General features: G+C 42.9%; 1 protein-coding gene across 6 annotated transcripts in view; it reads left to right on the top strand.

Annotated features, from left to right (window-relative positions):
* The window catches only part of GLI3 (GLI family zinc finger 3), a 239,278-nt gene that overhangs the window by 184,371 nt on the left and 37,823 nt on the right, over positions 1 to 17,084 (top strand). For 4 of the 6 annotated variants that reach the window (XM_083706243.1, XM_083706245.1, XM_083706244.1 and 1 more), the window contains 3 exons: positions 3,401 to 3,617; positions 4,390 to 4,506; positions 6,604 to 6,744. In XM_083706243.1, coding sequence (XP_083562369.1) covers positions 3,401 to 3,617; positions 4,390 to 4,506; positions 6,604 to 6,744 — 475 coding nt within the window. The remainder of the gene's footprint in view (positions 1 to 3,400; positions 3,618 to 4,389; positions 4,507 to 6,603; positions 6,745 to 17,084) is intronic. The other 2 variants (XM_083706246.1, XM_083706247.1) reach the window with 1 other exon arrangement.

The raw sequence follows: 17,084 nt of genomic DNA, 5'->3' as shown, positions 1-17,084 counted from the left end.
CTTCTGAAGAACAATTCTTGCTCCTGACGATGCACTTTTGTCCAATTGACTACAGCTCATTTTGTCCAATTGACTACAGCTCATAAAGAGGTGGTGAGAGGAGGTTCGATGCGAATAGGTTACTGTTATTGCTGTGAAGATCTCTCAGTTGCAATAGTTTGCCAATTTATTAAAAACACCAGGGAAATTTTTAGAAGCCTTTGAGGAACTTCCTTTTCATTCCACATTGTATCCTTTTAATAGAAGGAGGCAGAAATGTCCCCCAAACAGTAATTGTTCACTGTAAGAGTCAGAGGGAAATTGGTAATAATATTCAGTTATTGCAGCCCCTTAGTCCTTGCCTATGTTCCCTGTAAGCAACCATGAATGATTACAGCACGACTTAGCTAAGGTAGCCTCTATGGATGATTGATAGGACATTAATCAAAAGATGCATATCAGCTTCAGAATTTGTTCACAAGCTTTCTTCTAATAGCTGATTTCATGTTCACTGAGCTCTATGCCAGTTTGTTCAATTTATTCTTCGGTGTACAAGCCATTCATCACGGAACACAATGATTTCTCACACACACACACACACACACACACACTCCCTTTCAGAAACCTGAGATTGGAGTGGTACAACTACTCTCTCCGGTTCATTACTATACAAACTCATGCATGCCTATGTTCTATCATTTTAACCCTCTTGTAGTTGTAAAAAAACACCACTAATATGATTTTAGGGACAGATAGATCCAAATTAAGCCATTTAAAAAAACAAACAAATACATACATTACATTTTTTTAAAATTTCCCCCAAGGAGGTCAGGGGGCATGCACACCCACCCACACATAGTCTACGCACCCACAACAACACGGTAGAGAGGATCAAATGCAACTGTTGAAAAAGCAAGGAGTAAAATAATACAGTTGCACAGACACAGTTGGTTCCCAGCATGTTTTGAGGAATCTCTTTACTAAGGGAAATCTGATGTTTCCTACTAAAATTGTTTGGGACTCCTTTTCTGCTTCTTCCTATCCTGTGAGATGGGTCAGGCAGTGGGAAATGGTGACTTTCGCAAAATTATCCAATGAGCCCCATGACTAAGTGGGGATTTGAACCCAGTTATTCCCCATGCTAGTTCCTGCAACACATCTCAAGGGGATGTGATTCCAATTTAATATGAAAATAGGAAACTTGACCGTTGCTTTCTATAATGCAGCAGCACAGTTACATACAGATGGTATCTGAAGTCTGTCATCACTTGCAATCTTAAATGCTGCGGAACAGGAATGGGGAATCTGTGGCCCTCCAAATATTGTTGGATTCCAGCTATCATCCCCCATCAGCATGGCCAGTGGCCCTGAATGCGGGAGTTGCAGGGCAACAACACCTGGAAGGCAGGCTTAGGTTCTCCATCCCTGCTCCCCTCCTTTATAGGAGAATACACACTGTATGAAGTAAACCAGGTTATTCTGCATATTTTTCATACCCCAGACATTTGGGCAAGATGGCACCGAGGTAGGACGTGCTTATCAGATGACATTGTTGGGGGAAGAAAGGAGGTCATGCACACAAATGTAAGATTTTATTTCCCCTCAGAGAGGAAAGTCTTTTTTATCTAGGGAATATTAATTTGGTCTGGAATAACAGAGTGCCCATAACAGAAAGTGTTCAGGCTAAAATTCTAGTTGAGGAAATCATGCATGAGCAGTATATGGAGGGACCATTCTTGTATATGGGATGTATGAATAAATCAAATCATACCTTTCCTCAAACCATGGACATGAACCCAAAGATAGAGGCCTATTTCTTTTGGATTAATAGAATCAAAAATTCGGTAGAGAAGCAGCAGGTAATCTAGCACTCCTTGTATGACCCACCTTCTCCTAACTTCTGCTGCAGGAATAAGATCCCTTTATTGGTATTTAAGTCCCTTTAATTCTAGTAAGACTCTGAGCTACGCATGCAGCTGTTGTAGTGGTGAACTGATTTCTGCCTTGCTCAGGTCCTGCTTCTGTCTCCCAACCCCAAATGAGTAGCAGCCCATCAAGGCTGAGAGGAGTAGAACTTGCTTGGCTGACTGCCTCCTCAGCCAAACACGCTACACTGAAATCCTACAAACGTTCACTGGATCTTGTCCCACTGCATTTAATGAGACTGACGTGGTGAAAATTGTGTTTAGGACTGTGACCTTAGTAGAAGAGGGAGAAATGTGACTGTATTCAGTTATCATAGCAGTCATTGTGGAGAGAGGAGAGAGAGGAATGGCGTGAATGGAGGGAGGTGAAGGAGCATCAGAGCAATTGGCAGTTGTCCAGTCAATAATTAGTTGCCAAAAAATCAGTATTATCCATCAGTATCAAAGCTACATTGTTCTTGATATTGAATAACTTATTTGTGCTTAATACTTGATAATAGTATTAATAGTGTTTTTGTATACTGTATTTTTCGCCCTATAGGACGCATCGTCCTAGTTTTTTTTGGGGGGGGGGGAATAAAGGGGAAAAAATTATTTCCCCCCAGGCGCGGGGCTGGGGCGGGGGAGGTCTGAGCTTCCCCCGACCCAAGCCCCCAAACAGGCAGCTCTCTGCAAGCCGTGGGAGCCCAGCGCTGGCTCCCGCTGCTTGCGGAGAGGTCCGTGAAGCCTGGATGCGCTGATCTCAGCGCATGCAGGCTTCGGCATGCAGGCAACTCTCTGCAAGCAGCGGGAGCGCTCCCGCTGCTTGCGGAGAGGTCCGCGAAGCCCGGAGAGCGAGAGGGGTCGGTGCGCACCGACCCCTCTCGCTCTCCAGGCTTCAGCGAAAGCTTGCATTCGCCCCATAGGACGCACACACATTTCCCCTTCATTTTTGGAGGGGAAAAAGTGCATCCTATAGGGCGAAAAATACGGTATATGTTTGCATATACCAAAAGAGTGTCATTCAGCAGCCAAACTATATTTCGTCATGAAACTAGGTAAACAAATGTCATATTTCAGTTAAAACATCATGATATGCATGAGCCTCTTTCTTGCATGCAAAGGTCCTCTCTCTACCCTTCTTGGTGCACTGCAGTTAAACCCAGAGAGTTTTTAATTAACTACCTTGTTTCCTGTTTCATCCAAACTGGGAAGCTGTGGTTTCATGGGTGGAATCTACACACATATAAAATAGTGTTCCGAAAATGCTTTTTTAAAAAGCATCTTTAAAAATACATCGAATTTTCCATAAGGCTCACCACCGCCATCTAGTGTCACATTGCATATTGCACTTAAAGCACACTTAAAATGTTTTATTTGCAGCTGTATAGCTGAGTCCATGGTTTGGAACAACTAATGATCCTCAACCATGTTTTGAAGTTGCTAAAATGTCACGTGTCTTTGCTTGATTCTGTGGCTAATTTTACTTACTCCCCTTTTCCTTCCTCGCAATGCAGCCCTGCTCTGAGTTTCGCGTACCCTCCCACCCCAGTATCCCTTCAACAGATGCATCAACAAATCCTCAGTCGTCAGCAGAGCCTGGGCTCAGCCTTCGGACACAGCCCTCCACTTATCCATCCTGCGCCAACCTTTCCTACGCAGAGGCCTATTCCTGGCATCCCTAGCGTCTTGAATCCTGTCCAGATCAGTTCAGGTCCATCGGAATCCACACAGGTAAGGGAATATAGAAGAGAAGCTTTTGCACACTGCTAATTTGTTTGGGTCTTTTTTGTAAGCCAACCACATTGTCATGTTAGCGATTAATCACCACAGCCACTGAGCAGATTGGCTAACAAGTACCTTGGGGCAGCAGTATATGCAATCTTTTATTATAAATTACCCAGAGTGTATCATGGTTTCAGATTGATAGAGTGCTTTCCATCCCTTATAAATATTTCAGTTTCTGTGTTTTGGATCTGACAGTTTTAGAATGTTCAAGCAAAGGGTGCAGGAAGCGGTAATAAGCTAAAGTAAAATGAGTACAATTCATATCCCACAGAAGTTAGTGGCAAAACTCCCCCTGCTGATCCTGGTTTGTAAGCAGAGCAGCCATGTGCAAGACGCTAACAGGGCAATTTAACTGTGTATATGAAAACCTCACCTGACTCATCGCTATGGGCCTTGCGGTTTGGGAAGCACATAAACGTAATGCACACCTCTAAGACGCACACATGCCCACACCTGTATGTCTAGATACCTCTGTGTGTACACATACACCCCCCCCCCGAAAGTCATGTTATCATCTGATTAAATCATCTGTAGTTTATAAAATTTATGCTATAATAAATTTGTTGGTCTTTAAGGTGCTATGAGACTTGGTTGTTTTTGCTAAGGAGGCAAATATTGCTCCCCTTCTGGAAATTGTCCAATAAATCTGCTCAGAAGGGTCTGCTTGTATCTGTTTGAAATCATGTATTTGTATCTTTTGGGATGTAAATATGTACAGCAGAGCAAACCCACGAGTGAGTCTGCAGTGAGCAGCACAGGTGACCCGATGCATAACAAGCGTTCAAAGATAAAACCAGATGACGACCTCCCCAGCCCAGGTGCAGGAAGCATGCAGGTAAAACAATGAGGGTCCACAAATACCCTTTTTCTCTTAGCTATTCATCATCCACAAATTATTGGCACATTTTGGCTCTGAGGCTATGGCCTCAATGTACATACCGTGTACCTATCCCTAATCCTGGGGCGTTAGGGGAGGAGTAGTATGGGGGGGTGTGAAAATCACACTGCTTCTGGTGTAGCTTGTCCACCTTTGGTCCCCACCCTGCACTCAGCTTTCACCTGTGACTTCTAGAAGCTGTCAGAATGCAACAGCGACCACACCCTGGGAACAGCTAAACCTAGTGAGGGTTGTCAATGGGTCTCAAACCCCTGCATGCAAATCAAGCTCTGGCAGATTGAGCAGATGAGACCAATAGTGGGTTCAGTGGTCAAGAAGGTGATTTCTGCACATGCTGTAGAGGGAAGTGAGGGTCAGATGGGGCACGTCAACCTGGGAAGGTAGCCCTCCTAGGAAAGCTCTGATCCTAAACCTCCACTGCCTTGTGGGATATCTTTGGGAGAAGAAAAGGCTGAAGAGTAAACACAAACCTGGAGTGGAGTCCCTAAGGCAGTTGGATGGTGCCTTGTGCACCTCCTTCTGGCAACTCCTGCAGCCAAGCTGCTGCCAAATGTATTTTCCTTCCCTTCCTGCTTTTCTTTTGGACCACATCAATGAGGTCGGGGGGGGGGGTCTTGTTGCCTGGGCAGCCCAGCACCTCTATACACATTGCCCAGGCTTGTGCCCTGGGGAGGTCACTTTGGTGCTGCTAATGCAGCGGTTTGACTTCACCCCGGAGGCGTGCTTCCTCGTCTCTCAAGACAGATGTTTGCCAACAACCCCTAACCTGCTTGGCTATGCATAGAATTTCACACATATAAAATTGTTTCTCTGTCTATTTTTTTAAAAAAATAATTTTTATTACATTTTCAATTTTTGTGATCACAATATCCATACATACATCAATAAACTCAAACCTCGCTCTTACCAGAGCATCGACCTCCTCCCACCCCTCTTCCTGACTTCCATATATATTTACTTTAATCTTAGCATTTCTATAACCACTTTTTTACCTTCTCTCTTATTTTTATATTTCCCCTTGTTAAATGTAAATCAGTTCCTTATATTGTCATTACAAAACATTTCAACTCAAAGCTACAAACGTTTTCAGATGTTTACAATACTCTTTCATATATAATATAAATTTTCTCCAGTCCTTTTGAAACAGTTCGTCACGCTGATTCTGGATCTTCCCCGTCAGCTTTGCTAACTCAACGTATTTCTCTGTCTAAGAAGAGTTGAATGCTGAAGTTTTACACCCTGATGCATAGCAGTCCATAATACTAGAATGATATAAAATGACTGCTCTACTTTTGTGTGGCTGCATATGTATGTGCAGTCATGAATCACTACAATAAGTCTTCTTGTTTTCATTGTTAGAAAGGAAGGACCAAAAAAATGTATAGGTAAGGAAACTCCAAAGTTGCTCAGTCATGGTAAAATGAACATCTGCTGTGGAAAGGTTGCAGTCTCCAGGTAGTTCAAAGGCCATGACTCAGAGGATGTAATCTGTTTTTGACCAGCCACCTGAACACCATGTTGCCTGGCCAACAGCTGCATTTTGCTGATGATTCTTGAACACCGTTCTTACGGCACCTGTGCCTGAGAGGACTGCCCTGTTTAAAATTGTGGCTTGATTTATGGTCCTCCCAATCAATCTGGCTTAGACTGGTTAACAGCATCTCCATATCCCATGGGTTTCCCAAACAATTCTGTCTTTTGCCATCCTCATTTCACAAGTTGAGAACTTAGGCTTTGCACCCATGACAGACAGGACCTTAGCCAAAAGGCTTAGAAGCAAATGGCAAGTCCATAGGACACAGCAGAGCCATATATCTTCGGGTTTTCTCAAAATAGGGAGCACATGACACAGCTGTGCAGAAATTGTCCGTTTCTCATTCTTTGCTTTACAAGATTAACTCTGGGCTTTGGGGTTTTGCTGAAAGGCAGTGAATGAGGTTTCCTTCCCACACCCTTCTGGTACTTTTGAAGCTAGGGGATTCTGCCCCTCTTTCTTACACCCTTTCCCTCTTCTCTTCATCCCCACTCCCCCAGGAGCCACCTGAAGGCATGACGTTAGTTAAAGAAGAAGGGGACAAAGACGAAAGCAAGCAGGAGCCCGAAGTCGTCTACGAGACAAACTGCCATTGGGAAGGCTGTTCGCGAGAGTTTGACACGCAGGAGCAGCTAGTGCATGTAAGTTAATGGCATTCAGGAGCTGGTTTTGAAAAGTATGTGACCTTTTCTGCAGGGGCAGGTTCTGTGACCCTTTGCTGAGTCAAGTTTCTTTGCAAACAGCATTGCCGACTGGAGAGGAGTTTGAGTTTCTGCGAATAAAGCAAAACTCTGAGCTATAGCATTTGACCTGTTCAGTCAGCTAAAGCTTAGTGTAAAATTCAATAAAGTCTTCAATAGAGAGTGTAATGGCTCTGATCCTGTAAGCCACAAAATACTATTTTGAATCAGAGGCTTTGATAGTTATTGAGTAATAGTAAGCTGGACATGAGTTATTATTAACCTCTTGCCAAGTTTGATTCCCCTCCCTTTCAAATGGGACTGTAACAATAGAAGGGGGGGGACTGGGAAATGCCCCCCCAACCCTAAAGGATTTGTGGTGCATTTTATGTATCAATTTTCTGTTGTGTGTGTAAGCTGAAGTGGATTACTTGGTAGAATAAGAGTACATTGTGTTATTGTAGTTCCCTTGGATGAAGGCAAAACCCTATAGCATTAGTGGCAGGAGAGTTAATACTTGCTACTTAAAAGTAAATACGTATTAATGAATCTTATTGTTTCTGCTTTCTTAACATACCTCCTATGATATCTACATTACAAGTGACATCCAAAAGTATGTCAAAGATGACATTCACAATCGAAAGTTGACAACCCAGGTGTTTCTTTTAAAAAATGTTCAAACAAAATTTCCCCACTTTAGCCAACTGTCACTGTTCACTACTGTGTCTCTGGGTTTTTGAACGCTCAGCAAGCACGCCATGGAGTATAGGTGATTTCATAGGCATGTCAACATTTTACCAAAAGTCACTGTAACATGCTGTATCTGAGTTTCCAGGTGAGAGTTACATAAGAACTAAATAAGTGATATTTATCTGGCCTCAGGTGTTATTCACTCATTCGTCAAAAGCATTAGGTGAATTTTATATAACATAGAAGCCAAGTAATATAATACTTTTTATCTCAAAAATGACATTTGTTTACCTGGCTTGCTGGAATGTGTCAGTTTGTTCTGTTTGCATCCTGTACTTTCTTCCAAAGAACTGAAAGCAGCACCTTAGATTCATAGAGATTTACTGTATAGACAAGTAAGTTTTTTTTTTTTTTACAGAGATCTATTTTATTCTATTTGTAACTTTCTTTTCCAAGCTACAAGAGCTCAGTGTGTGGCTAGAGTGGCTGCCATTTTATCCTCCTTGCAGCCCTGTTAGTCTAGGAAGGGCAAAGTGCACAACCCTTTCCCTGCCTGCTGCTTCTCTGCTCCAGATTCCTCTTCCAAGTATCTTCCTTTCTTCTACAAATCAGAGAGGCAAGTCCAACATGAGTGTGAGCCTATTAAAGTCAATGCTATTACATCATGTTTTGTTCACTATAGCACAGGTATCTTCAACATTTCCAAACCCAGGATCCACTTTTAACTCAAACATGCATTCGGAGACCTACTTCTTAATGGTGGTTGTGACCCACCTTGGATCAGGCCACGACCCACAAGTCACAGACCAGTGCTGTAGCATATCACATTTATTTGTCTGACTGCTGCACTGCCCTTCCATACAGGAGCCCAGGGTAGGGAGGTATAATACCATTAGAACACCATTGCAAATTGTTCCACAAGAACAGTAAATAGCTAAGCACACAAGCATTAAAATGATTAAAGCATTAAAATGATTACAAAATGATTACACCTAAAGCCCCAAGTAAATAAATAGGTTTTTAGTTGGCTCTGAAAGACCATCAATGGCCAATGGAAACGTATTTCCCCAAGAAGGGAGTGTCAAAGTCTCCTAGAGCAGTCAAACTCACTAGAGCAGTTGTTTTCGAACTGTGTTCCATGGAAGCTCATAAGGCTTTCTTTGGTATAAAGCTTGATAATAGCATTCTACTCTTCTAGGATGTTCTTTCCGTGGGCCTATTCAGTGCACTCTATAAATTTAGTGGGTGCTTATGGGTGCTTCCCTGGTTTCCCCAATCTCCAAGTGTTCTGCAGCAGGTGACCAAATATATGAAGGTTTCTGCAAGGCCAAAAGTTTTGAAAATCACAGCTTTGGAGTTTGCTGCACCAGCAAATAAGTGGGATGTGCCAACTGCCATCTCAGTGCTGAATACCGTGCCAATAGCATATGCTGTGATGTTGTCATTTTTTCCTGCTGTTACCGGAATCTTTCAGTAGCATTTCAGGTAATGCCATAGCTTAGATGTTAAAGGTCACATAGCTGGCAGTGGCCATCCTAGGCGGAAGGAAATGATACTTTTATTCATTGCTGTCTCAAGATTCTTAAACAGCATTTAAAAATGCAGTCTGTCCCATCCTGTGAGTGGATAAACAAAATAATTATACAGACCAATACAATAATGATCAAACCACTTAGGTAGTTTTTGACGCTGTAGCAATTTTCATTAGTTGAAGCGAATTTTCCAGTTCCATGTGCTGATTAGAACTGAAATTTCTTAAAATGTTTGTGATGCATGCTCTAACAGGCAGTGTGTTAAACTACTCAGAGGGTCTGCCTTATTTATAGCACCTATCCATCCTTTCCCTCTACCCCCACCCCCACCCCCGCCCCTGCCACCAGCCTCCCTCTCCTTTACAGTTAATAGAAAGATTCATGATTCTTCATGGTTGTCTATCTAGTGTCTGACAGCACTGACTCCCCTTGCTAAAGCAACTCACTATCTATAATTGATATCCTTCTAAGGAATGGGGTGCTGACTGCAATTGAAGGGCTTTGCTGAAAGCTCTTAAATCCTGACAAGTTCTGCCCTTGTTCTGGTTCAGTCACTGAGCTGCACTCTTGGAATTCCAGGGTTATTTGAACTTTGTGCAAAAGGGATGCATGTGTTTCACATTAGCAAATCACAAAGTTGGAGAGCAGAACTATGACCTGGACTGCTGGGTTTCCTGCCAGTCTCATTTACAATGCACGGAACCCCTAAAAAGATTACCTACTTATATTACCAGTTGAATTTCTTTCTTTCTTTCTTTCTTTCTTTCTTTCTTTCTTTCTTTCATTCATTCATTTTCTTTCCTTTTGAGAAAACCCTAACAAAAAGATCATATTTATTTTTCAAACTTGGTTTGCTGCTGGGCCCTTAATCATTCTACTCTTTAATTAATTTCTTTGCCCACAAGATATTATAATTGGGCTGAGCACGTTAGTTTTAAGTGTGTGATAAATTCACTTCTGCGCCCAGAAGCTAATAAGATGCTGTATATTTCACCCCTTCCCTTAGTCTGCTTTTCGTTGAACCTCAGTTTTGTTTTTTTAATGCAGCTATCTGTTAGATTATACAAATTCTAGAGATTGGTTAAGTTAGGCATCAAGATAAGTGTTTGTTTAGGAAAATTGTCCCCAGAAGGAAAAAGACTGAAGTTACTGTTATGTATGAATACAATGGCAGTCAGAAATTTGAAACAGTGCTGTATTTCTTTGCTGTTCCTATGAAGGCTTAGTGATAACTGTTCTTTATTTAAAATACACTTGAAGATACATAATTCAAAGAAATTAGATTTATTTTTCTTGATGTTTTCATATTGATTTTGTAGCAGAAAATTCCTTTCTTTGATGAAAGTTTGATTGCATAGTAGCAAAGACCAGAAGAGCAATAATTATACATCCAAACTCACAGATTTTAAGGCTTTAATTTTCCAACTTGCCTTCATCAGAGAGACAGAGTGGCCCCAACCCAGCCCTGATTGTCGTTTGTTGCATGAAGCTAGTGATTTGGGATGATGAGACACCTTTCTGTCCACATCAGACACATCCATGAAGTTCAATGGGAAGTGCATGAAGATTTTCATACGCACCCATATCAACTGTTGGTGTTAATGTGTGTTCACATATACACACGTAAATTCTAAAGTTTGTCACCAGGTTGCCAGCTTAGGACTGTTATTCCAATTAAAGAAACCTTAGCTAATCAGTCGTGAGCTTTAATGAGTTACTTGGTTAATCAATTGATTTAAATTTGAATTTGGGTAAGTGCAATAGTGCTGAAATGAGATATACTTCCTTGTTTTTTAGATGGTGTCCTGTAACAGACATAAGTTTGTAGACAACACTGCTGTTGTGCATGTAGAACAGACTTTTGCTCAGACAGTGGGACATCTCCTCCCTCCTGCAGCCTTCCGTGCGCCCCCAGAAGCTGTTCCAGGCCAGAAACCACCCAACCAGGAGCAGATTTTTTTAGGGTGCATGCTTAGTGGTTTCTAGCGGGAAGAAAAGGAAGAGAAAGTTCTGTTGTGTGAGCAGACATTTGTTCAAATAATGCGACAGTAGCATTGGATACAAGCCAACATCTTAGAAGAAGCATTGACTCCTATGGGAGAAAACGTGAGAGTGCTTTAATATGGTGCAGGGTTTTTTATGAGAGTGCTTTAAGATGGTGCAGGTGTTAATACAATATATTTATTGTCAAAGGTTTGCTGCCTGATTAGCCGAGAGCAGGTTTTTGCCCCAATTTACAGTACTTTTCTGTGTATAAGACTATTTTTTTTACTCTAAAATAATGTTCAAAATCTGGGCTCGTCTTATACACAGATAGTGCAGAGTGGGGAGTCCCCAAATCAGAGTCCTCCCAAATAGGGGGCGTCTTATACATGGGGGCGGAAAAATATGGTATATCTTTATGTTAAGTAAGTAATTGCTTAAAGGGTCAACACCCTGCCTAATGCAAGTGTTTCTCCTTGATGCAGGTTTCACCTGCTGTACTCCCTGGACCATTTTCTGGGCATTGTGGAATAGGAGGTGCTTAGTGTCTTCGGTGCATTGGGGTCAAGCGATGGTGTCTGTGAGGGTCAGGGTCTGTGGATTCATGACCAATAAGCTCAACTTTATTGTGAGGAAACTTGTACCAACAGGGCAACATCAACCAACAATACAAAAGGGGTGTACCCATTGAATCTTAAGAGTTGGAAGATTCTATGATTCTATGTGGACACCTTGAATTGGGTCCGGAAATGAAGTGGCAACCAAGACGGCTGTTTTTAAAACAATGGGTACATGAGATCTAAATGGAACCCCAGGCAGTAATCGGGCTGCTACATTTTGGACCAACTGAAGGTTCTGTGTCATCTTCAAAGGCAGCCCCATAAAGAGCATGTTGCAGTAGTCTGATCTGGAGGTTACCAGAGCATAGATTACAGTGGCCAAATCATCTCTGACTGAAAGGAGTCATAGCTGGTGAACCAGCTGGAGCTGGAAAAGGCACCGTTCTCTATCTGAGCATCTAGTGACAGTTGTTTAGTTTCAGCCTCAGAATCCTAATTTTTGTTGTGCTGGCGGGCTGAAAAAACCACTGAGTCCTCTGCATGCATTAAACAGGGAGGAGCTAAAAAACAAATAGCCCATAAACAAAGGATCTCAACCAATGTTGAATAGCAATACAGTGGTATCTCAGGTTAAGAACTTAATTTGTTCTGGAGGTTTGTTCTTAACCTGAAACTGTTCTTAACCTGAGGTACCACTTTAGCTAATGGAGCCTCCCGTGCCGCCTCCGCCACACAATTTCTATTCTCATCCTGAAGTAAAGTTCTTAACCTGAGGTACTATATCTGGGTTAGCAGAGTCTGTAACCTATCTATATTGTACTAGCAGGCTTTCCACCTTCTAACCTCATCAAGACTCATGGAAAATAACAGTTGGAAGTGTTCACGAAAGACTCTTACAGTTCTTGTTTCATTAAGATCGGAAGTGAGGCACCTCACAATTGAGAACCAGAAATGAACCTAAAAAATTACATTGGATGTACATAAATATTGTGTGCATGCAACTTGTTTATTTAACACTCCCTGTATTGTGAATCGTAGTTATCTGGTTACAGTGTCGGCTCTTTGTGGCATTTAAGGTGCCTTATGCTAAGCCAGTCCTTTTCCATCTTTCCCCCACTCTGGCTCACAATCTGAAACCCCTGGATGTCTGCTGGGAAATGAACTTGAGATTTTTAAAACTGGGAGTGCGCTCTGGGACACTGCTAGTGCTCCCCCCCCCCCAGCTGCTACACAGGAAGGTGATGAGGAACTGTCTTTTCAGAGACGTGGGTTTGGGGTTGCTGATCTTCTCAGTGAGGAACCTCTGATAAAATACAATGCAAAATGAGTGCATTTGTATCTGTAACCATCAGTTTCTCTTCAATTAATTTACCCCCATTCATCAATCACCACATAATTCCTTCCTCATAAATTAAATTAAATTGAGGTTGCAATCCTTTTCTTCCCCAGCATTAACAAACAGAGGAAGTGCTTAATTTCTTTGAAATCAATCTACACATCATTTAAAGAGGGGGGGGGGGGAGGCAGAATTTTAAGGAACACATAGGAAGAAAAGTCTTTCCCACAATTCACTCACACATTCCAACTTTTTACAAAACAACTCATTAAAGAATAGGGGCGTAAAGACGTAGGACTGGAAGTGGACTGAACATCCCAGGCCTTCATTTTTATTCTCAGGGACCTCATTTCTCATGCTAGATCACTTTGAAAGCACGCCAGTTGCTCTTAGTGAGAAGCCCTCCGCTCCACATCTTACCCCTGAACTCCCGTCACAGATGTCTGAAAACTTCAGTGCTTTTCGAGTGAAATACTAATTAATTTAATTCTGGGTAATGAATCCACACTTGAATAGGTTCTGGAATGGTTTGTAGTGCAAGCAGATTTTTGTTACCTTGGCTTTTTGTTACTTATGGGTAAGCCTCACTGAACTCAAAGGGCCTTTCTCCTGCTCGGACATTCTGGTCCCCACTGAAAGTATAACTAGGGGGTATGATTGCCTTCAGAGGGTGGGGGTCTTATTGAGGTCATTCTTTCCTCCATTCTCCTCCTCCTCCGAGCAGCCAGAGCTAGTGCCATTTATTTTCATAAGCCACTTTGTGGGGTCCTCCCCCCAATGCAGTGGTGTACAAATTTTATGAAAGGGGAACCAAATGTTCTTTCTGTTCCTCCTCCTTGCCAGCCCTGCCAGCCCCAATAGCAGTGATTCATTGTTGGCTGCTGCTCGAAGCACCTTGAAGGTCACAGGGGATGTTGCAGATCGCAGCCTCGTGCCCGCACAGCTCTCAAGATATTCACAGCCAACGGGGCCCGCCAGACTGCAGTGGGTGCCCTTGGCCACCTTGTTATGTACTGCCAGGGGGGGGGGGGAGCTTCTTCCAGGTGGGGCCCACCAGTTAAGTGTGGGGCCTGGAACAGTGATCCTGATTCACATCCTCCCTGTTATCACCAGCAAAGATGGCCTTTCATAAACTAGAAACAGGAGGCTGCTTCAATGATTATTCTGTTCATTCACTCTAGGGGATTACATGGTGTTAACATCTTCTTTGCATAACAGACACAGAGGATGAGCAAGTGAGCATTCATGTGCCTTTTCTGCATTCGTTGTATTCTGTGAAATTGAAATGTGCTGATGGTAATACCAACCAAATAGGATCTGCTGCTGGGGAATCCTTTTAGGGATAGTAGAATTACTAGTTTGCATGCCTTTACTGGTGACTTCCAGCATGATGCATTCCCACCCACCATGCAGCTTCTATTAAATTGCTACCAGACCACCAGCAATGCCCCTTCCAGGATGCTCAGTAGCTTGGTTTACCGCCTATAGATAGGACTGTCAGGATGGAGCACTCAATCTACTATATGGATTATTTTTTTCAGAGGCCTGCACATTTAACAAATTTGGGACATATAGGAGAAATAAACATTACAGAAAGTAGCAATGGGGAATTGCCTTCTCAAGATTTTGAAGTATGTGCAGGCAGGTCCCACTCTCTGAACTCTCATTATGTGAAAATTCACTTATCTGAACATGGGGAATTTGTACCCAGTCCTCATTACACAAATGGCTGACTCAGATATCCAAGCAGCCAGACCTGCGAGAACAGCTTTCCTCAATGCTGCATTTTATTTTGAAAGAAAGGCCAACCTTTTCCTACTATATACTTACATTGGCATGACCCAGTTACCCTCCCTCAGACCTTCTTCCACCTCCGACCTGCGAGGTCCAAACTGGCAGCACCACCAGCTGTTCCTCCTCCAGCCACTGCTGCAATGACAAGACCTGCTGACTGCCCTGGAAGCAGCAAGGGCGATGCCAAGGAGGAACCCCAAGCCCCCCTTGTCCCCTTCTTCATCCACACCACCCCAGTTGCCAGCCAGGCTTGGCTCCAATGTACTTCCCATTGCTTTTCCACTCAGGGACAGCAGCGGCTCAGCGTCCATCTTGACAACCAAGGAGGCAGCTTCACTGTGCCTGGGGAGGAGGAGGAAGAAGTAGGCGGTGGCTGCACCAGTGGAGGAGCAGCCCTTGCAGTCTCACACAGCAGCACCACTGACTCACTAGCCAGCTCCGGGGGGGGGGGGGGGAGAGTGGTCCAAAAACTGGCATCAAAGGGACAGGACCACTGCCAGGAAGAGGGCAGTAGCTTAGGTCAGAGGTGGAAGATCTGGGGAGGATGACTGGATCATGCCAGTGCAGATACAAATTAAACACAATGGTCCTTCTGTCCCCTTGTTTTATCAGGCTGTCAGGAATTTATTGGGATTTCTCCCATAGAAAACAATATAAATTGTTGGCTCATTATGCAAATGCTTGCCTAATGAACCTTTTCTCAATAATTGTTATGTTCAGAAAGTGGGACCAGCTTGTATACATTAGTGTGTCTGCTGACGTTGGCATTTCCACTTCCTATTCTGGATTTTGTAGTCATCCATGTAGTCCCAGACAACAACAGTAATGAATGAGGCACCGATCCTTTCATCAGCTCCAAGAAGAAGGTGAAGCGTCTTGGATGTTAAATTTGCCAAGATTGGTTCCCAAAATCACCCTATCAGGATTAGTAAAAAACAAAAAAAACCCCAACCATACGTGGCTTCAGTGTTTCAGCCATAACTTGAAGGCAAATCTTTGCACACACACCCCTTGTGTGTGTCTCCCTCTCCGTCTTCCCTTCCACACACTGAACTATAATGTGGAATGTTTCTGTTAAAATATATACAAGAAAATTGCATCGCAGACCTCTAACCCTCATCAAAAGTAACTGCGTAAGTGTTCTTGGTCTCAAGGGTAAGTAATTCCAGACGCGCCTCATGGTTGCTCTGCAGCTGTTTTGCATGTGCAGCCCATGACGACGGCAAGAACTCCTGGCACTTTCCCTGTCCCCTTTCAGGATGCATCTTTCTCATCAAGGCAACCCCAGAATGTGCTTGTAAAGGGAATCTGCCTTTCGGGGCCTTGAGAGGCACCTACACAACCACGGCCGAGTTCTGCCGCTCACTGGGGGAACGATATAAAAAGATCAGTTGTCAGTGGAAATGCTCCCATTGGTATTGAATAAAAACCCCGCCCTACAAGCTTCTTCCCATTGAAGTTTTGCATCTTTCTCCTGAGCGTGACTCTGGTGGGCTTTGTTCCATTTTGGTGCTCTTCTGCTGGTGCAATTCCACATAGTTACTGGTGTCTCTTCTTTTACTCGGGGGAGGGGTGTACAGTGAGATTTGAGATGAATTTACAGGCTAATCACACACACCCATTTGTGGGTGTATGAAGAAGCTTGACGTTCTTATCAGTTGCTTCAGTAGTGGATTATTTTTTTTAAGGTGAGACCTCTGTAGCTGGCTTTGCTCTGGGTGTTTTCAGGTGCCTGCTCAAAAATTGGCTGCACAGGTCAAAACAGACTGGGTGTTTCCTTCCAAATTCAGCATCTTCCAGTTGTATTGCTGCTTCTCAGTGCATATAAAATAAACTTCCCTGAGCAGGGGGACATGTTCTTACGTGTGCAGTGTGAGGTGGTCATGAATTCATGGCCTGTATGCCTGCCACGCTGATAGGCAAATGCTGTACTTGCAGGCACTAAGAATCCAGTTTAAATGTAATGTCAAATAGAACCCCACACATGTAAATTTATTTTACACACCTGGCATCACTTTGGAGTTGAACCTTATTCTGAACGCTCCTGTGTAGAACATGACTAATGAAAGAGAAGGTGTGAGGAAAAACTGTGAATCAGATAGGACATTCTCAACTTTAGTGTGCCGCTGGGTAAAACTCTCTTTCCCCCCTCATAAGTAGAAAATTGCAAATCTTCTACCTATGCACTTACAATGTTACGTGTAAAATTTTCTCTTGTGATAGCTTTAGTTTCGTTATCAAAATTTGTACCTCATCAACAGGAAAACTGAACTATTGTAATTAAACGTTATAAAACAATATATAGCTAGTTCAGCATTCTTTATCATCTACTCTTTTTACTCCATCTTTCCTATAATGATTTTTAAAAGGAGCCATATAATTCCAAAAATAGTGAAGAAAAGTCTG

This window comes from Podarcis gaigeae (assembly GCF_964106915.1).
Source record: "Podarcis gaigeae genome assembly, chromosome: 12".
NCBI classification, from domain to species: domain Eukaryota; kingdom Metazoa; phylum Chordata; class Lepidosauria; order Squamata; family Lacertidae; genus Podarcis; species Podarcis gaigeae.
This window is presented reverse-complemented; position numbering and strand designations above follow the sequence as displayed.